Source organism: Bos mutus, chromosome 19, assembly GCF_027580195.1.
Source record: "Bos mutus isolate GX-2022 chromosome 19, NWIPB_WYAK_1.1, whole genome shotgun sequence".
NCBI lineage: Eukaryota > Metazoa > Chordata > Mammalia > Artiodactyla > Bovidae > Bos > Bos mutus.
The window spans coordinates 50487219-50507757 of record NC_091635.1 but is presented as its reverse complement, the minus strand read 5'-3'; the positions used below and the strand labels follow the sequence as shown (position 1 = coordinate 50507757).

Genomic DNA, 20539 nt, shown 5'->3' with positions numbered 1-20539 from the left:
TTGATGTCTACCCAGCAGGAAATTTCATCTTAATCCTGCTGAGGACAAGGATTTACAGGGTACCCCTTACCCTTGTCTTCTCTTCCCTGACTCCCTCCTGGAGATGGTGGGTGACAGTGAGCAGTTTTGGAAAAGGAGCCAGGAAGGGTAGGGAGCCAAAGAGGTGAGGAGTTGTTAGGAGGGAGACCCAATACACCTTCGGACATCAGTTTCTCTTCTCATTTAGGACTGTGAACCTGGACTGGATTTTGTCTCCTTTTTTTTACCCCATCTTAAGACCAAACTTCAAGGATTTGGCAGAGGACTGGACAAACAACGGTCTCTGCCAAGCCTCAATTCCTCCTCTAGGGGGTGAGGTGCAGGGGGTTGATGGGCGCACACATTGACTGTTGTTCCAGGAAGCTGCAGGCTCTGACTCCAACCAGCTCTTCAGTTCCTTGTCTGAAGTAGCCATACAGATGCCACCAAGAACTCCCCACCTGTGAGCATACTTCGCCCACATTGCAAGGTTGTGGGTCCACTACTCAAAGGTGACAGATTCTTGTATACTGTCTCCCTGCCCTTCTGGGGTTTTCATGGGCTCTGGAATCCTGACCCACCATCTGGGGAGTAGCGTGAGATCAAAGGTACGATTGCTCCCTTGGCCCTAAATTACTTCCCTCTAAGCTCAGAGGCTCCAGGTTACAAATGCACAGAGGCACTAAGGGCTCCCCCTGGCCCTTGAGAAACTCAATGAGGAAGAGGGGAAGCAGAGACTGTGGCAGAGCCAAGAAATGACAAGTCAGGAGTAAAGAGCATCCACACACTTCACAGTTGTAAAATGGCTTTATGTTCCAATATGTAAAATAAAATGTCCATGCTATATAACAAAACACTTGACGTTTCATATCCCGTTCGCTAATGTGTCTTCTAATAAAGTGTAATCTGTACTGTGTGTGTGTTTATATATATATATTTATTTATACGTTTTATCTAAGTCATTCTGTTTTTAACATCAAATGTGTAATAAAAATTTAAATAGACGTCTTTCCAAATACCCTCTCCAACGTTCATTTTATTAAGTTTATTCGTTTGTTTAAAAAAAAAAGCAAAGCTGGATTTGACATGTGGCCTGCATTTGTGAGATATATATATTTATATATTTTATTTATTTATTTATTTATTTTATATAATATATAAATAGCTATTCAGCATGCAAAGAGTTTAGTGATTTCCCAAATTTTGATTACAGAGTTCCCACCAGCCCCACGGATGGGCTGGTGACATTCAATGCTGAAGAGCTGGGCTCGGGACCATGGGATCCACCTTCCTGGAAAAGCGTTATCCTTGCTCTGAGCTCACTGGCTGAATTTACTGGAAGAAAGGAATGGTTTCTCAATTCTCGTTTTTATTTCTGTTGGGCTCCAGGCGCCAGAGGCGAGGGTTTTCTAGGAGCAGAACAGGCTCTGGAGGTGCTGAGTAGCATGGTCTCCTGGGGACACCACCAGGTCAAGTGCGTTTCCTAACAGCCGATTGAAGGACGCAGACGGAGCCTGAGAAGAGAGTCTGGCGCATCAGAGTGAGGGCTGTATGCTGGGGACCAAGGCAGAAGGGCTCTGTCCTTTATAAGAAAACCTGAATGATGCCAGAGATGTTATTGGTTGCATTTTCACAATTTTCAGAAAAAAAACAGGGTTTTAATATCTGTCAACTGGTGCTTAGCCCATGATTTTCTCTCTAAAAGTGGTCCCTCAGACCTCAGAGCTCCAGGGATCAATTTCCAGGCCACTAACCGAGCAGTCAGCCCTCCTCTCCGAGCGGGCTTGGAGGTTTAGCTGAGCCCACCTCTCAGGTAGTCTCGCAGACTCTCCGGAAGCCGAAGAAGTGGGCCTCCTCCTCCCTGAACAAGATGCTCAGCACCTTTCTCAAGAGCCAGGACTCTGCAAGATGGGCAGAGAGCCCCACCTCCCCAGTCAGGAGAATCCTCCTCCCCCAACCCCCCTACTCCCGACTTGCCCTGCCAGAGAGACTTCACCACCTGGCCCCTGAGTTAATCGAAAATTATAAAAACCTCTAAGTGACTCACATGAACACTCCACTCCCATCCCACCCAAGGGCATGTCAAGAGATGTCAGAAAAGACTGGATCCAAATCCTGCAGCCAAAAATCTCTTCTTAGATAAGTGTGTGTTTTTTCTTTTTGCTTTGTCGGGGCCTCAGTTGTATGTCAGAAGATAGGTGCTCTCCAAATACAGGCGCGCCGGGGGCACACTGCACCCCACCCTTTGAAATACCTTGCTGGGTTTCTTGGTTAGGGAGCAGGCCAACCCTCAGAGGTTAAGACTGGGTTAACACGGTCCAGGGGCTGCGGAGGGGACCTGGGAGTCATCCGTCAGTCCAGTTCTCCACGGTCCCCATGCCTGAATGGTATTGTAAGGAGGCTTCCCGGGACAAGGAGAAGCTCTGCGAGTAGAGGAACTCGTTGGCCGCGTTCAGGTGCGGCGAGGGCGGCTTCCGCTCGCACACGGCGCCCGGGAGGGCGCGATCTCTGGGGAAGGAGGCGCTGGGGCCCCGCTCTCGGACCTGAGACTGGGAGAGTTGATTGTAGACGCTGAAGTGGGCGTTGCCCGGCGGCTGGGAGCCCTGGGCGGAGATGGTGGGCAGCCGGGGCATCATCGTGGTGGCGGTGAAGTGCGTGGGGAAGGACTGGTAAGGCACAGTCTCCATGGTCTGAACGCTGTAGCTCGTGTAAGGGGACACGGACGTCCACATGTTACAGCTCAGTGGGGGCGGGGGCAAATCGTCCACCCCGGACACCCCCGCGATCTCGGGCCCCGACCCTGAGTACATGCAGGCCTCTCGTGGGGTCACCTCGCTGCAGTAGGAAGGGCTCAGCATCTGCTGGTCGTAGGGCGGGGGAGAACGGAAATAATGGTCCTCCCCCACCGCCGAGGGTGCTTCCAGATAAGATCGCTTGCAGGGTAAGTCCAGGTGGCGGGCACTGTCTGCTGGAAGACAAAGAAACCTCAGGAAGAGCCAGGTCCACAAGCCCAGGGCCTAGAACACCCCCTCCCCGACCCCCAGCTGGATGCCAGGACAGCCTATCCTTGTCATTGGTGGGAGGGGGGTGCCCCACACTGCGATGGCACTCCCAGACCATTTTAATCAGTGACAGCTTTTATAAGGTGGCAGTAGCCCAGAAGTGGTCAGATCATGGACTGCGCTCAAAGGTCACCGGGGGACACCGCATCCCTGGACACTGAGTGATGTGTTTAGCCAGGCAGCGTATGCCTTTGATCCCTTGCCGCCCTGACTCTTGGGGATGGTAAGAGGCTTTAATGTGCACTGGCATTCTTAGGCCAGGCCCACCCTGGCCAAGGAAAGTGCAAGCGACTGCCAGGCCACACCAGGCCCAGAGGCTACAAGCTGTCTGAATTAGCCAGAAAATTAAAGCCACAGTGCTTCTGCCTCCATCCTCCGCTCCCAGGAAGGCCTCAGCAAGCCAAAGCTACTCACAGGCACGTTCCTGTTGCTTTCAGAAGAGGAAGTAAACCCTATGTATGTTCAAAGAAGTTCCATCAGATTGTCATTACGCAGATTCCAACATAACAGGGTTTACACAATTAAGAAATGGAGCTGTTAATAAGTAAAAGGTGACTTGCACTTCTAAGGCGAAGCTAATATACTCTGTTGGGGGGAAAGATGACATTAAGTGCCCCAGGCCATGGATGTGTATCTTTCAACATCCTCAAGCATGAAGGCTTGATTCTGGACGAGCTCATCCACCCCTGGGACCCAGGGATAACCCAGGCCTGAGCACTTGGGCAGCAGCCCACTCTACAAATTTAAGAACACTTGTCCAGTTACTTGTCTTGGCCTCCGTCCTTCTATCTTCCCTAGGGATTCTCAACAGGAAATCGGCCATAGACAATAGGTAAATAAATGTGTATGGCTGTGTTCCAACAAGACTGTATTTATAGATACCAAAATTTGAATTTCATAGAATGTTCATATATCACGAAAGAGTCTTCTTTTGATTTTTTTTTCAACTACTTAGAAATATAAAAACCATTTCGTATGACTCACAGATAGAACAAAAATGGACTGCAGGCCAGATTTGGTCCAAAGGCCACAGTTTGCCAGCCCTTGTTTGAGGTCACTAGTTCCTATAGGACTGGTGCAGTGGCTACTCAGGAGTCTTCCAGGGTGGTCCCTAGGAGCTGGGCTGAAAGAACATTCTGCGCAGCAAGCAAAGTCCCTAAACCCATTCCCAAGAGAATTTCAGTGGCCCTGTGAGGACTTCTGACACAGTAATACTAATCATTGGTATTTTATAGAGGACAAACTTGAATCCTTGTACCAGGGCACAGATTTCTAGTTCTTGGCTCGAACTCCTCTCCCTCACAAAGAAGCCAGCATGGACAGGTCCGTGGCCTATTTTCCTGGCCCCCAGTCTACATCCCCCTACAGCCCCCATCCACTCTCAAGAAGCCTCTGGAGATCTGATGGGATGGGGTGGGGAAACTGAGCTTGGCCAGGACTCCAAGCTCAGCCAGGACTCCCAGGGTCAGGGTAGAGGTCGCTTCTACAAATGACAAATTCTGGACTGGGATGCTTCCGCCTCCCCCATGCCCAGAGGCAGTGCCTGGCTCACTCTGTCCTCTGCCCACCCCAAGGAGGTGCCCAAAGCAGCAGCTGCCAAGGGACAGCTGGGACTGGGGACTGCTTGTAGCAGACCCTCCGATCCTAGCTTCTGCTCCCCGCCCGCTGTGCGCTCAGTTCCGCCCTCATCGCTCTCTCCCCGACGCCTATAACAGCCTCTGTCCTCCTCACCCACTCCCCGTCACCCCGTCCCACACGGCTGTCGCGGCAGGTTCCACATGCCTGTCCTCAATGCCAATCTCTGTCCCTCTTCTGCCTAAAATCCTTGTCTAGGGGACACCCCGGCCACAAGCTGTCTGCATGCAAAGCAAGAAGCACTGAGCCTGACCATGGTCCCCAACGCTTTACGCTCGCTGTCCCAGGCCACAACAATCAGTGTGTGTGTGTGTGAGTGTGTACGCGCACCCACATCCATGCATGGCCGCATGCTCACATGTGCAGTGGGGAGTGTTTGTGGGGAGGGCGTCACCCCCATCCCGACCCTCCGGGGCATCCAGACCAGGAGTGAGCTACCTCGTCTTTTCAGGCAGTGGTAGAAGAGGCTGGAGTCCCTCTGGGCTGGGAAGGTGTTGAGGGGAAGGTCCTGGGGCTCGGCCGCAGCAAACTGCATGTGAGCCCCGTTCTCATACTGGTAGTGCTGGAGCGCCTGGTGAGCCCCGTGCAGGGGGCTGACGTCAGGCTTGGACGACAGCTGGGTGGAGACGAGCCTCTGCCTCACGATGCTTTTGGAGATCACGGGGTATTCTTTGCTGGAGGCGAGGGAAAGACAGTCAGCTGGAGACAGGAAGGGAGGGGAGATACTCTGAGGGTCCCCGCATTCATGTGCCTGAACTCCGTCCACCCGCCCCAGCCCCCCTGGGCGGGGCGGCCCCCACCTCTGCAGCCGGGCCACACGCAGGTCACTGTCGTCACTGCCCCGGAATCCCTTGGCGAAAGGGTTGTTCTCAATTTTCAGCTGTGTGATCTGTCAGGAGAGGAGGCACAGAGGAGTCATGGGAGAGAGGCCTGGGCCGGCCCTGCCCCGCACCCCAACCACAGGCACATTCAGAACCCCGGGCAGCATCTGGGGAAGTGGCATCTTGCAGAAGCCTCCCCGGCCTTGAAGTTCTCACCGCACCTCTTACCCGTTCTCCTAGCGGCAGACCCCCATTCTATGTCCTGTGCTCCTGAATTCAGCCCCTCGTCACTCTCTCCTGGGGCCTGTAACAGCTTCCCACCCACATCTCCCCGTCCTGCACAACTGCCACATCAGGTTCTGCCTGCCTGTCCTAAACGCCAGTCTGACACAATCTGACACAAGAGGGACAATCTTGTCCCTCTTCTGCCTAAAATCTTTCCCCCACACCCAACCAGTCCCAACACAGGTGTAGAAGCCTTCAGGGAAGGGCAGCTTGGGCACAGGCAAGGAGGAAATGGGATAGCCCATTCGGGGATCAGAAGACAGTCTGGGGTGGTCGGGCCGGGGCGGGAGGTGGGCCAGGATGTGCCAGGAGCGTGCCGGGGGGAAGGGCTTCTGAATGGCTCAATCACCTGCTCCCCCGCTGCTGGTAGTAACAAAGGGCTCCTCTCCCACCCTCCTTCCCTACTCTCTGCAGGCCCAGAATCCCACCAGGGAGAAGACTCCAGAACAAAAGGGCCCCACAGTGAAGCCACAAGGCAAGCTCCATGCTCCCGGTGTTCCCAGTTGCCATCTCTGTCCGTCCCCGGCATGGACCACAGACAGCTACCCTGTGCTGGGAATCAGGAGCCTCGTCTCCTTCCCCCGCACGTCTTTCATTTCTCATGGCTCTGCGGGAGACTGAGCGGGTTCCTGAAGCGACTGCCCTGCCCATCTTGCACCAGGGCTTCACTGCCTGCCTCCCTGGTGGCCCAGAAATGTGTCTGCGCTAGGGGCGGTTGTGGGGCTGTACCTTGTGATTCTGGTAGGAGGTCACAGAGATGAAGGAAGTCTCTGGGAACACGTGGGTGCAGAAGGCTGTGTTTTTGGAGCCAAAAGCGTTGTTCTCGTCGGCCTTCACGATGTGCAGCCGCGGCTGGTACTTGTGCATGGAATTGAGGATGATCTGGAAGAGAAGGGTATTTTGTCAGCGCCAGGTCCCCACCCTCTTGTCTTCAGCCTTGTCCAGCCGCCCGGGGCTGGATTTCCTTCTCCTGAACGCCCAAGGCTCCAGGGTTTGACCACAGGGGGTTGAGCCCAGAAGGGTCCAAATACCTCCCTTGCAGGGTGAAGAACCAGGCCCCTGGGCCCCAAACTAACCTCAGGGGCACCCATTGGCCTGTCTGCTTCAGCACTAATGCCTGGTCTCAGGGCCTCCCAGATGACAGCCCCTTTACTGTAGTAATGGGGGATGGAACCATTTAAAGGCCACCAGTGACTCGACACAGTGTTAATAGGCGGAACTGAGATGCAGGCAAAAGTCCAGGTGCCACTGACTGTGTGACCCCAGGCAACGCCTGGGCTTCTCTGAGCCCCAGCCTTCAGCCCTGCGGGCTGCCTCTTCCAGCTCACCCCTCCCCACATATGTGGGACCTGCCCTATGGTGGGCGCTCAGCCCCTCCTCTCATGACTGTCAGCAGTGAAAGCTGCTTCTCAGCCCAGGGTCTGCAGGACGGGGGAGGGGGACGCCGAGGAAGATGAACTCTGATCTGTCTGGTCTGGGCGGGCGCCTGTCCCTTGAGGACTTGCAGAGCGGAGGCTGAGAACACCCTGATGCACCCGGCCTTCAGACCCACCCCAGGCAGCCCACAGCCTGGGCGGCGGAGCGCTGTCATGGGCTGAAGTTCACAGTACCAAGGCCGGAGGAAGACCGGAGGCCCCAGGCATCCCCCCAGCCCTTGTGGGTGCCTGGGGAGAGAGGCCAAGCGCCCGGGACACTCAGCCCGGAGCCCTGGGACCAGCACACGGTAGTTTTGGCCCCAAAGCCTCTTCCTTCGGCCGTGCCCCACGGTAGCGGCAGCATCATGTGCCATTAAAATGTATTTTTTATCGTTGACATTTGCCAGACACCCTCCCCACTGGAGGTAGGACAGGCATTTGGGGCATTTTATCAGCACAGCGCGGGTTTTTGTTAACCCTTCAGCTCCCCTCCCGGCTGGACGAGGCTGGTCCCTGGCGGAGCTCCTTTCTCTCCACCAGCAAGTGCCCCTCTCTTGGGCTGGCTCTCCCCACCCCCAGGTTCCCAGGGACCGGCCTGCGGCTGAAGCTTAGTGGGAGATTTAACCCCCGAGTGACTGAGTTGCCAAGCGAGGGTTCAGAGCCTGGCTTCCTCTGGCGCGGCTTGGCCTCCTCACCCCCTGGGAAGGAAGGCGGCCCAGGGAGAAGCTCAGCTGAGGGAGTGGGTGGTCCGGCACCCAGGCTGCGGGCTCTGCCCTGCCCTGGCCTCTGGGTCTGGCTGGGCAGCTCCAGCAAGAACTCTTCCACCTTCTGCACTGGCCCCTCCCCTGCTCCACTCTCAGGGACAAACCTCCAGAGCCTCCTGGGACAAACACAGAGCCCCCGAGCCCAGATCCCATCTGCAGCTGGGGAATCCACTGCCCAACGCAGGGCCTGCCAGGCGAAACACTCAGAATGAGGCTGAAGCCGGGAGGCCGCCCTGGACTGTCCATTCCGGGAGCCCAGGGAGGGGCTCTGGGGAGAGCGGCTGGGGCTGGGGACACACTGCCCAGTCCCCAGAGGTTCCTCTGTCACCCTGCGTGGTGCCAAGGTCTCAGAAGACCCAGCAGCTGAGTGCCTGGGAGGTGACCTAGAGGCCGGATTCCTGCCTCTGCACCTCCGCACCTGTAGTTCTCTCTGCTGTCTTGATCTTTTTGCCCCCATTCTCCCTCACCTTCTAGGCCCAAGTCTTCCAGGAAGTCGTCCCAGATTACCTGAGGCCTGCTCTAAACTCCCAATTCTGAAGCTTCCTTTCCACAGTACGGTCTACTGAGCTATGGTGCTGCTTCCAGCGGCTTTCTGTTCCTTCTTGTCCCTTCAGTTAAATTATAACTCCTCAAGAGAAAGGGCCATATCTTTTATTCCTTTTGTACCTCCAGGCTCCTCCTTTACTCCAAAGCAGGAACAAGTGAGTGCAAGACCAGGTTATGGGAAGAGGAAGTCCTGGGCCATAGCCACAAACTCCCTGTCCCCTCCTCCCTCATCTTTCTTTGCCCATAGGATAAACTCTAAGGCATGTTTCAGGCAAAAATAGTGATTGAACATGTGCACAGATAGTCCTTCTGTGATCACTTACACGCTCCAGCCCCTGGCATGCAGGGCTAGCCTCAGTCACTCCAACCCCCGTGGGTGGGGGGTGGGGGTGATGGGGGGTCCAAGGTGAGAACACACAGGAGGCAGACAGAACCCAGAGCAGGCGCTGCAGTCCCCAAGCAGTGAGGCTGTGCCATCCCTAAGGACCACTTGGGACGGACCACAGCCACCCTGCACCTCTGCCACCTAAGCAGTCAGAGCCCTGGGCATCGTCAGGCCCCCGGGCCCCTCACTGTCCCCCGCCTCCGGGTCTGGTCAGTGACCACGCCCTGTGACTCCACCTGTAAAACAAAGATCAGTTCATTCCCTTGCTCAGAACCTTCTGGTTCATCCAGGAAGACTGCCCTTGGTTGAAGGCAAGGCCCTTTGTACTTCTCCATCTTCCTCCCATTTTCCCACCACCACCACCAACCACCATTCCTGCCATATTTAAGGCTCAATACTTGGCTTCTGGGATTCCCTGATGGTTCAGACAATAAAGAATCTGCCGGCAATGCAGGAGACCTGGATTCGATCCCTGGGTTGGGAAGATCCCCTGGAGAAGGGAATGGCCACCCACTCCAGTATTCTTGCCTGGAGAATCCCATGACAGAGGAGCATGGGGTTGCAAAGAGTTGGACACGACTGAGAGACTAACCCCTCACTTCACTTCACATGCCACTTCCCTTCTATTCCTATTTCCACCTTTGATGGTTCCCTCTTGCCCTTGGGATAAAGGTCAAACTCCTTAGCCCATCCATCAGACATGGTCCTTATGACAAGGGTGGAGACACTGCCAAACACACCTTCTAGGAGAATGAACCAGACAGGTGGGCAGAGAAATCTGGGGGAGAGAGCCACTGCCAGACTCGCAAAGGAAGGTGGGGCTCCTAGGGGAGCCCAACCCCAGCCACAGGGAAGCCAAGAGGGGCCCAGAAGTGTCTGCAGGTCTCTGCCCATCAGCTGCCAGTCCTGAGCAAGCGCTCGCCCTCCAGTCATCGCAGTCCCCATCTGTACAGTGAGGCCTTCGACTACGTGGTCCCAAACACCCTTCCTGATTCTGCCAGTCTGGAACCTGGGCAGGTATGTGGAAGAAAGTTCCAGCCACTGAACTAATGCAGACTCAAGCTGGAGCATCAGCCCTGACTGCCTGGGAGAACGGGAAACCAGCTCAGTGACTCACACCTGGCTTTCCTCGGAAGTTCCTCGGGTGCCACACTAAACTATTTTGCCAGAGTCTCACATTTATATTTCTTGCAGAGGACATGGGGCCAAATGGGCCAGCCACGTCAACAAACCCCACTACACGGCTGGTCCCGTCATCATCACTGCTCTACAGCGATGGGGTTCATTATATTCTGGCTACAATTCAGAAGCCTGTTCTATTTTAACAATTGTGATAGCGCCAAACAGCCATCTCCTCGAGAGATCAGCATGGCGTGCTTAGCTTAACGAGGCCCAGATTCATTTGCGCTGGAATCACAGAACATTAGGGCATGGAAGGGCAGGCCACAGCGATCACTCTAGTGCCACCTCCTCATCTGTATGATGAGGAACAGGAGGTGAGTAGTGGGAACGTGACGTGCCCAAGGACACACAGCTGGTGGGAGACTGGATCCCGAGAAGACTCCAGACGGCCCTGGAGAGAGCATGAACTGCTCTCAACCACAAGCTCGGTCATTAATGATAAGTTTCAACTAATCATGGTGGGAGACGAGGATCTACCAGACCCTGTCGCACCTCGAATGCGCAGGGTATCTGGATGCTGGCCATACAACAAGTGGGGCTAACGTCTGCCCGTCAAATATTAAAACCAGATTGTTTCCTGCCTCACATTTGTACTTTCTGAGATGACCTTCTCCATCATCCTTCTTACCCTGTCCTGCCCCACAAAGAGCTTTGGGACAGAGACAGGATCTGCAGCTCAGAAAAGTTTTAAAAAGAAGAAAACCAAACTGAGACCAGAGAGGCCCAGAGATTGGCTCAAAGAAGACCCAACCCAGGACTGAGTTGGACGGCCCGTCAGCTGACTCAAGAGGCCTGGACCGGGCAGGCCCGAGTCCTCACGCCCAGGGCAGCAGGCGTGGCGCCTTCTCTGCCAGCCAGTGTGGACAGAGCACAGCCTCTGTGCCAGGCCCTGTGCTGAGGACTGTCCACACAGCACACAGTTAAGCTTTACAACATCCCTGTAAAGTATTAATTGTTGTTGCTGTTGTTCATTTGTTAAGTCATGTCCGACTCTTTGCAACCCCGTGGACTGAGGCCCACCAACTGGAGTGGGTTGCCATTTACTTCTCCAGGGGATCTTCCCGACCCAGGGATCAAACTTGCACCTCCCAAATTAACAGGCGGATTCTTTGCCACTGAGCCACCAGGGAAGCCCCAAAGTATTAACAGGTGTTAGTATTCCGGCCCACTGTAACAGACAGGGAGCTGAGGCTCAAGAGGGTGCAGGTGTCTGCTCAGCCTCAGACAGTGATGGGAGCAGAGCCAGCATCAGCATTGATCTCCCAGCCTCAGCTCATACCTGCACCTGTTCCTGGCCAGGGAGGGTGGGCAGAGCTGGGTGGGGAGTCTGTGTCCCAAAGCACCCAGCAAGGCTTGGCACATCGTCAGGGCTCAGCAAATGTGGGAGGAAAAGAAAGAGATCAGTAGTTCTGGGTCCCCCCTGGCATATGCTTTGTGGGGACATCAGCTCCCAGCAGAGGAAGTGCCTTCTCTAAGTAAACCCCGCTTCGGCAGGTTACTGAGTTACTGAGAGAAGTAACACTCGCTCCTGCTCACTGCCACTCACACTGCCTGGCAGCAGGAAAAAAAAAAACTCCTGGTTTACCGTCTAGTGGGAAACTGACACGGTAATCCAAAATCCAAAATCCAAAATCCAGTGGTGAGAAAAAGTGGCAGACGAAAGACTGCATTGATGATAGTAACAAACACGATGACAGGAAATGGGAAGGGCCTCTCAAAGAAAACACTTGAATACACTTTTGAAAGACAAAAGGCAGGCTTCAATGAAGAGAAAGGCATCATGATCAGTGCCCCCCACCCCCAGGAAATTTATAATTTAAAGTGATTCTAACAAAAACACCAGTAAGTTTTTTTCTCAACACTGCAAGCTTATTCTAAAGCTCATTAAAAAAAAAAAAAAAAAAAGACCAGCCAAGAAAACTCTGAAAAAGAAGAGCAATGGGGAAGGACCGAGTCTGCCAGACACTAAAACCTATTATGATGTCTCAACGGTAAAAGCACTGGCGTAGGAACAGACACAGATTCAGGAGGGGATTTACTGTACAGAACCAGAGAGTGTCCTAAACCAGAGAGGGGAGAGGGCCAGTCAGTTATTGGTGTTGGGACCACTGGATAGCTCTCTAGAAAAAAAAATAAAGTTGGATTCACACTTGGTATCGAATGCCAGAATAAATTGAAAAGGGGCCAATGGTTTAAATGTAATAATAAATCCATAAAATACTATAAGAAAACACAAGAAAAATCCCTTATAAGTAAGGAATGGATTGGGGCTTTTCAATTACTCAAAATCCAGAACCCATAGAGAAAAGACTGACACAGTCGATCAAAAACGTCTGTGTAGGATTACCACCCCAGGCAGGGCCAAAAGGCAAGTGACAAACTCGGAAAACATATAAGCAACTCGACATCACAGATGGGAGCTAAATCTTTCTAGCTTATAAAAGCTTCTAGAATGGATAGGTGATTTTTTAAAAAGTAACCTAAGAATGAGAAAGGATAAGGACAGACATTCACAGAAGAGGAGATATATATATATATACACATATATATATATATATATATATAAAGATGCTTATGCTTACTCATAATAAAGGAAATAGAAACTGAAGCTAAAACTGATATCTGTATTTCAGCCATGAGACTGGAAAAGATCCAAAACTTTTCTCTCCCACCATGTTCGTGAGGCCACAGCGACGGTGGGAAGACACATCGCTGCGACGCCAATGCAGGACAGGGTGACAAATTGCAAATCCACATATCCCTCAAACAGGTACTTTATCACAAAGAACACTTGGCAGAGGTATAAAGTGACATATGTACAAGCTTAATCGAAAGAGCAAAGACAGGGAAACATCGAATTCCTTCAATAAGGACTGGCTACATGATTAACGGAACAATCGTTGGATGAAATTCTACGCAGCTATGTGAAAGGAATGACGCATGAATGAATGATGAAATGATCTACATGAACGAAATGATCTCTGAGACACTGGGTTTACAAAGCAAGGTGCAAAGTGTTTACAACATGGTACCTTCTGTGTCAGAAAGAAGGGATCTGAGACGCTGTATTCTGACTGCATGTGCAAAAAGAAACACAGAAAAGAAATTAGTAACACTGGTTCCTTGTGGCCAGAGCTGGAAGAAACTAGGTGGATGGGGAACCAGTGGAGGGAGATGTCTCACTGCAGACCTTTTTCATTTGTTCACTGATTGATTTTTCAATCATATGAATGTATTTCCTATTTAAAAACAGAGTTGACAAACAAGTATAAAATCATAACTGTGGCAAGTACTCGAATGGAAAAGTGTGTGGTGCGCTGAGAGCATATAATGGGGGCCCCAGACTGTCTCCCTGAAGCCGTGGCATTTGAGCTTGGATCCCAAGGCTCAGGAGTAACTGACTAGGCTAAGAGGCCCGCGGCTGGCAGAGGAAGCAGACTGAGGGGACGGTGCTTGTGCCATTCTGTGGCCCGGGGAGCCCACGTCCGCAGTCTGGGGCTAACTCAGCCTCTGCAAGGCTCAGACTGACTATGTGAGCAATCACAAGCTAACCTTTCTCCTCGGCAACGTGGGAGTCCAGAGACACAGGAAGTGGAGAAGATGGCCGTCTCCCTGTACACACACACACACACACCCCCACAAACATCCACACAAACCCACCACGCAGCCATCCCCTCCCTGCCTCCAGATTAGGAGAAAAGCAAGATCCAGGTATCAGCCATCTCCACCTCCTGCTGCAGGATGCAGGCCCCAGCCTAGCAAGGCTCTCCTCAAGTGCTCGGAGCAACTTCTCTTCCCATCCCGTGGTCACCTGGCACAGGACCCTGCTGGGGACAGGGGGCAGTGAGCAGGAGGGGAGGTAGGCAGGTGTCTTCTTAGCCAGCAGAGCCACAGCTGCGAAGCTGACCTGGAGCAGCCTGGTCCCAGGCCACCAACCCTTTCCACCCCTGCTGCTGGCTTATGCCCAGAACCTAAAGGTCACACCCTGACTCTACCCCTCAAGAACAGAGGGCTTTCCTGGACTCACAGCAAAAACCCACAGGAGTTTTCTAATCAGAAGCCAATCCTATCTTTTCTGAACACATGTCCTGAGGGGCTCCTGACCCTGGACCCTTCTCCTGGGTGGCTGGGTGGCACGTGGGAGACAGCTGCTGATGTCTCTGAGATCCTGAGTGGGGAGTCCACTATCCACCTGGCTGGAGAAAGTTCCTTGAGGTTTGGAAGCTTTTAGGAAAAATGGCAAAGTGTGGAGGTGAGCTGTGTGGGAGGACTTGTCAGGGGCAGGTTCACAGTACAAGATGGCTTTTTCCCAGGTTCCTGCACCGAGAAGCCAAGAAGGGCGACTTGGAGAGCTCACTGCTCCAGTTGGCACAGACCAAGGGGCAGAAAGCCAAGGCTCAAATGGGCCACTTTGCCTTGATATGTCTAGGAAGTTAGCTCATCCTCCACAGCCCTTCCCTGCAGGGCCAGAGGCTGTGACCTCTCCAGTGATGCTCTAGATTGCTGAAGATCTGACAGCTGGAGCCCTGGGTACTGAAAGATGGGGGGAGAAGCCAAAGGAGCACAGGCCTAGGCATCAGAAGGCAGGGGTCCATCTGTGCTCTGTTACTCCCGGCTCCTGAGACAAGCACCTTGTCTCCATGAGCCCCTCCAGCCTCACAGAGGGTGCAGTAACCAACAGACTGCACGTGTTGGGAAAACGTGGGGGTGGGGAGAAGGAAGATACTCTAACACCCCAACCCTCCGGGGAGGAAGCTGAGTTAGTACAGGGAATAGCCCCCCAGCCAAGGAGAGGAGGGCCCCAGGCTGGTGTGGCGAGTATAGCCACCCCGAACATCACAAGCCCAGCAAGCCAGCCCCACTGGCTGCTCAAGACCACTGCAAACCCTTTCAGGACCCCAGAGGAGCCACTGAAGCAGCAAGCCAGAGTGAGAAACCTACTGCTGGGCAACGAAAGCCGGCTCACACCCTCCTGCTTCCAAAAAAGCCCCACTTTTTAACCACCTGACTCCCTCCCCTGGCCCTCTCTGCAGGGGTCCAGGGAGGTGGAAGGGTCCTCAGAGACATTCCTGCAGCTGGGAACCATGAGAGCGATCTGTGTGTCTAAAACTCTCGCCAGAGCTTTGATCCCTGGGTATTTCTGGTCACTCACCCAAGGATCCACCTCCCGCCCAGCTCTGTCCACCCCAGTGGGCGGTCCCTGGGTTGTGTGTGTGAGTGTGTGAGTGCGTGCAGTTGTGGGCAGAGATGTGGCTCCCCACCTCCCACCGTGGAGGCCCTCGCTAATCTTTCGAGGTTGATCCCAGAGCCTGGCCAAGCAGAGGAGGCCAGAGAGGAGCTGATCACGAGCAGAGTCTTGGCCAGAACAGCAGTCTCTCTGGCCCTTGGTCATAAAAGACCCTGTGATCTGAGAGGTGGGGGCTTGGCTGACCCTTCCCCTTGGAGGGCGGCCTGTTGACACCCCTGTGGAAGGCTGCAGGGGCGCATGTCCCCAGGGCCCACACACCCAACAGCATCTGCCTGCTCTGTGTGGGAAAACCCCATGCTGCTTGCAAAACAGACAAGTTATGAGTTGATCATATTAACTAAGCATTCTCCTAATTGTTGGTTTATCGATTGCTGATGACTCGGAAGAGAACTGAACAGACTCTGAGAAAATTAGAACCAAGAGCTGCTTGCCATGGAGAAGGCAATGGCACCCCACTCCAGTACTCTTGCCTGGAAAACCCCATGGATGGAGGAGTCTGGTGGGCTGCAGTCCATGGGGTCGTGAAGAGTCGGGCATGACTGAGCGACTTCACTTTCACTTTTCACTTTCATGCATTGGAGAAGGAAATGGCCACCCACTCCAGTGTTCTTGCCTGGAGAACCCCAGGGACGGGGGAGCCTGGTGGGCTGCCATCTATGGGGTCGCACAGAGTCGGACACGACTGAAGCGACTTAGCAGCAGCAGCAGCTGCTGCTTGCCAATTACACACCCATCAACCAGAAAGGACATATCGCTGGCATTCTCCATAAGGAGCTATGATTCACAGAGTGCTGATTTGCATACAGCTCCCCAGAAACAGAACTGAGGCGTAAAAGAGGCACGTGCCTGCATGCCCCCCACCCCTGCTTCCCCCACCATGCCCCGCACAGATGTTATGAGTGTGCAGCCGGGGCAACCGCATCCAGGAGCCGATGGCACCCACTCCATCAACACCCCACCCTGTGTCTCCAGGGTAACCATGCGTAACCTAGAGGGGCGAGGCTTGCTCCCTGGCAGATGATACTGGGTCCCCAGGCTTCTGTTTGCCACACGTATGAGCTAAACATTTCCACATAAAGAGCTTTTTGTGGGCCTGCCAGGGCCAGACTGGGGAAAGAATGAGCTTCAGCAGCCTGGATGGGGCGTCAGCAGCAGCATCCCTGGGGTTTCAGAGTTGCTCTTGTGAGAGCCAGGCCCTGGGCAAGGCCAGGAAGGGGCTGACACAGGAGCCAGTGCGAGGCCTGCCTTTCCAGGGCAGGCGGCTGCGGGGCCAGGCAGACGCCAGGGATGAGGCTTCTGAACTCATCCATGACTCTTTCTCAAGACAATCTCCTGGTCTTAGGCCCCAGCAAGGCCAGATTTGGGGAAACTGAAGCTGAGATTTGTGAGATGTGGGTCCATCCATGTCGTCATTGTCATCAGGTGTTACTCAGTCATGTGTCCGACTCTTTGCGACCCCATGGGCTATAGCCCACCAGGCTCCTCTGTCTGTGAGATTCTCCAGGCAAGAATACTGGAGTGGGTGGCCATTCCCTTCTCCAGGGGATCTTCCCGACCCAGGGATTGAACCCATGTCTCCCACATTGCAGGCAGATTCATTACAACGGTAAAGGGAAGCCATCATAGTTGACATTCATTTAGAGCCTCTTAGGCGCCACATGCCTTATGTATAATCTCATTTAATTTTCACCTGGTCATCCCCATGTTCTGGACGAGGAAACTAAGGTGCAAAAAGGCTAAGAAACTTGCCCCAAGTTACCTAGCCAGTAAGTGCCAGGGGAAGGATGCTTACTGAGGAACTCAGACCCTGTGCTCTGGCCCATAAACCCGCCTGAGACTGGGTCCCGAGAATGGATTCTCCAGATGAGCACCTCTGAGCACCCCACCTCCCTGCCCCAGCACCCACACTTGAGGCCAGGCAGCCCCCTGCTTACATGCCCGAAGGGGTCCAGGTGGTTGTTTGTCAGCTTCAGCTTCTGGAAGGAGACCAGCTGCCGCATCCAGTGGGCCCCCGTGGCAGGAGAATCCGGGTGCACGTACAGCCGTCCAGGCATGGCCGGCTCAGCCTTCCCTGCCACCATCCTGCCAACAGAGGGTGGAGAAGCCGCGGCTGGTGATTGCCCTGCGGTCTTGGAGGGCCCAGATTTCCTGTCTCCCACCCCACAAAAGCAAATCCCCAGAGGCCTGAACCTGTCTCCCACCCCACAAAAGCAAATCCCCAGAACCACATCACTGCTGGTGCCAACCGCACCGTCCATTTAGGGCTTTGGGGGTAAAAGGCGGGGAGGCAGAGGAGACAGTGCTGGGAGGGACAGCTGTCCTGAACCTCCCGTATCTCACTGCAGTAGAGAGAGAAAGGGAAATCGTAGAGAAATGTGATGGTTTATTTGAAGGGGCTAATCACAAGTGTGTCATGGGGAGATTTAGGCTCTTCCGTGTCTGGGCTGTATTTACACTTTTTACATGTTAGAAATAACATTATTTGGAGGTAGCTTCTCAGACGACAGAGAGGATTTTCAAACTGCTTGCCCCCAAAACAATGGTGAGAAGTTAGCTGGTAGCTGTCTGCTCAGGGAGAATCTGCCCTGAGTGCTAAACCAGCCCAGAGAAAGAACAGAACTGAGCTCTTGGCAGGACCCGCCACCAAACCTGGCCTCCTGGGCTCGGGTTCTGCGACCTTCTTACCCCACACAGCCGCACTCACATGCTGGGCTGCGGATTCATTCATCCCTCCCTCTTTCTCCTCGAGAGCTGTCCTAGGCTCCGGGGGCAGATGGGGAACATGAACAGGATGGCCCAGGAAAAACCGCCTTCATTTACTGGGTCCCAGCTTGGGTTCAGCCTTTAACCTGCCTGCTCTCCCTGGATGGTGGACATGCAGCTTAAGAGGGAGGGTCCTGGGGTGGGTGGGGGTGGGAGGAACTGGGAGATTGGGGGTGACACCTATACCCTACTGGTACTATACGTAAAACTGATAATGAATGAGAATGTGCTGTGTGGCACCGGGAACTCTACTGTACTCTGGCGACCTGAACGGGAAGGAAGTCCAAAGGGAGGGGATAGATGTGTATGTCTGGCTGGCTCAGTTTGCTCCACAGTGGAAACTAACACAACATCGTAAAGCAGCTGCACTCCAATAAAAATTATTTAAAAAAAAACACAATACAAGAATTAAAAAAAAGCAGGAGCAAGGGGGTGGAGAGACAGGAGAGAGATTCACAGCCCAAGATCTAAGTATGGACTGTCAAGGCCCCCAAGGAAAATGGCTCTTACCTTCTGCTGTACCCCCACCTCCAGCACAGCCCTGTCAGAGCCTAAACCCGCCCTGCGCTGGGGCTCATGCATCACCCCACAGCCCAGTCACCCACCCTCGGGTGTCCACAGCCGTGGGGAGAGCGCAGACCCTTGAGATCCATCAGAGACCCAAACACTGTGGCTCGTTTTCACCCCAGCCCCCGCCCCATCTGCAGCAGGTGTGCAGACGACCCTGTGGCTTCGGCAAGCCCGGTGCCTGAGCATGCGGATCTGGCCAGTCACTGGGACTAACTGGTGAGTCCCCAGACCACATGGCAGGCAGGGGACGAGTGTGCATGAGTGGGAAGGCAGGTGACGTAGGGTCCCAGGTTCTTACCATTTGTTGTCACAGAACTTGTAGCGGTGGTCATCCGCTGGGACGATGTCAATCAGCAGGATGTACTTGGTCTTGGGGTTCATGCCCGTGACTTTTACCTTGTAGCTGGGGAACATCCTCCTGGGGGAAGCCGAGGGGTGAGGCAGGGGCGGGGACAGAGCACTGGGAGGGAGGGACGGCACAGAGCAGGCAGGCGAGATCTTGGCCCCTGTCTGAGCTTCGTGACCTTGTGTAAATCGCTTCCCTCTCTGGCCAGCCCCTCCCACCTCCCCTACAAGGAAAGGGCTGCACAAGCCGCTCCTCTGAGCCCCTGCAGTTATCAGACTGTGGCTGTGAGCAGCTGAAGCACAGAGACCCTGCTCAGGACTTCAACACCAACCAGGCTGCCTTCATCTTCCTCCTGTCTGTCATCCATACACAACAGAAGTTCCAGGGGGTCATTCCAGGGGACCAGAGCAGAAGACCTGGGAATCCCTGGCAGCTTCCTTTATGGTCCATGAGATGCCACCTCTGGGTCATGTCTCTATGGAAACAAACCCCCAGCCTCAAACTAACTTGCAGGAGAGTGCTGTGGGGTCTCTGGATGCCTGCTGTGTGTGGAGAAGAGGTGTTTATCCCTGTGAATGCCTTGTCTGGGCCTGTGCACACTAACTGGGTCTCAGGGAAGGTCAGTCCAGGAACCTTGAAGAGAAGAGCATGGTTTTCTAGAACCACCCTGCCGCGGTCCACAGCCTGGCCCCACCACTGACAAACCACGATGCCTTGGGCAACTGGCTTGGATGTTTTACACCTTGGTTTCCCTATCTCTAAAGTGGTGAAAGAAAGTGAAAGCGTTCATTGCTCAGTCATGTCTGACTCTTTGTGACCCTATGGCTTATAGCCCACCAGGCTCCTTCATCCATGGAGTTCTCCAGACAAGAATACTGGAGTGGGTTGCCATTTCCTTCTCCACTCCAAAGTGGGGACGTTGTCAATACACCCATCTCATAGGTTGCTGGGTGGACTGAACGAGTCCACTTTTGGCTCTTACCACTGACCCTGACTGCTCTCCTTCCTCTGAAGACCGGTGGTATGACCGACCTCCATGAAAACAGACTCATCAAAAAGAAAGTCTTCCAGTTCCTGCAGCCCATGCTGAAACTGTCCAGGACCCTGAGGCTCAGGGGACATTTTGGAGAGGGCCACTACGTCGGACCGCTCAGCGCACCCACACCTACAGCAACATGTACACATACCTGTGGGCTATCCCTCCCCCAGTCACCAGGTCCCTGACCCTGGACTTCCCCAGCGAGGAACTTCCTCACGGTCCTCATCAGAACCTCGCACGCTTCCTAGCTGACCTTTTACAAAGATGTCTCCGAGAGAGGCAGGATTCAATCCAGCAGGACAAACCAAGGCAACTGGGACCCAGATCCCCAGAGCCAGTAGAGGGCCCAGGCGGTCCACTCTGGGAAAGCCAACAGGGGACCTCTGGCTTTCACGAAGCCAAGAGACAGCACAGGGACCCTCGAGAGAAGCTGTCCTAAGCGCCTCACGAACAGATGACC

General features: G+C 53.9%; 1 protein-coding gene across 7 annotated transcripts in view; it reads right to left on the bottom strand.

Annotated features, from left to right (window-relative positions):
* Window positions 1–806: 806 nt before the first annotated feature.
* Window positions 807–20539, bottom strand: part of TBX4 (T-box transcription factor 4) — a 33064-nt gene continuing 13331 nt past the window's right edge. For 6 of the 7 annotated variants that reach the window (XM_070390548.1, XM_070390552.1, XM_070390549.1 and 3 more), the window contains 6 exons: window positions 18993–19112; window positions 17296–17443; window positions 6551–6703; window positions 5516–5604; window positions 5154–5389; window positions 807–2986 (listed from right to left, as the gene is read on the bottom strand). In XM_070390548.1, coding sequence (XP_070246649.1) covers window positions 2364–2986; window positions 5154–5389; window positions 5516–5604; window positions 6551–6703; window positions 17296–17443; window positions 18993–19112 — 1369 coding nt within the window. In that variant the 3' untranslated portion in view covers window positions 807–2363. The remainder of the gene's footprint in view (window positions 2987–5153; window positions 5390–5515; window positions 5605–6550; window positions 6704–17295; window positions 17444–18992; window positions 19113–20539) is intronic. The other variant, XM_005892302.2, reaches the window with a different exon arrangement.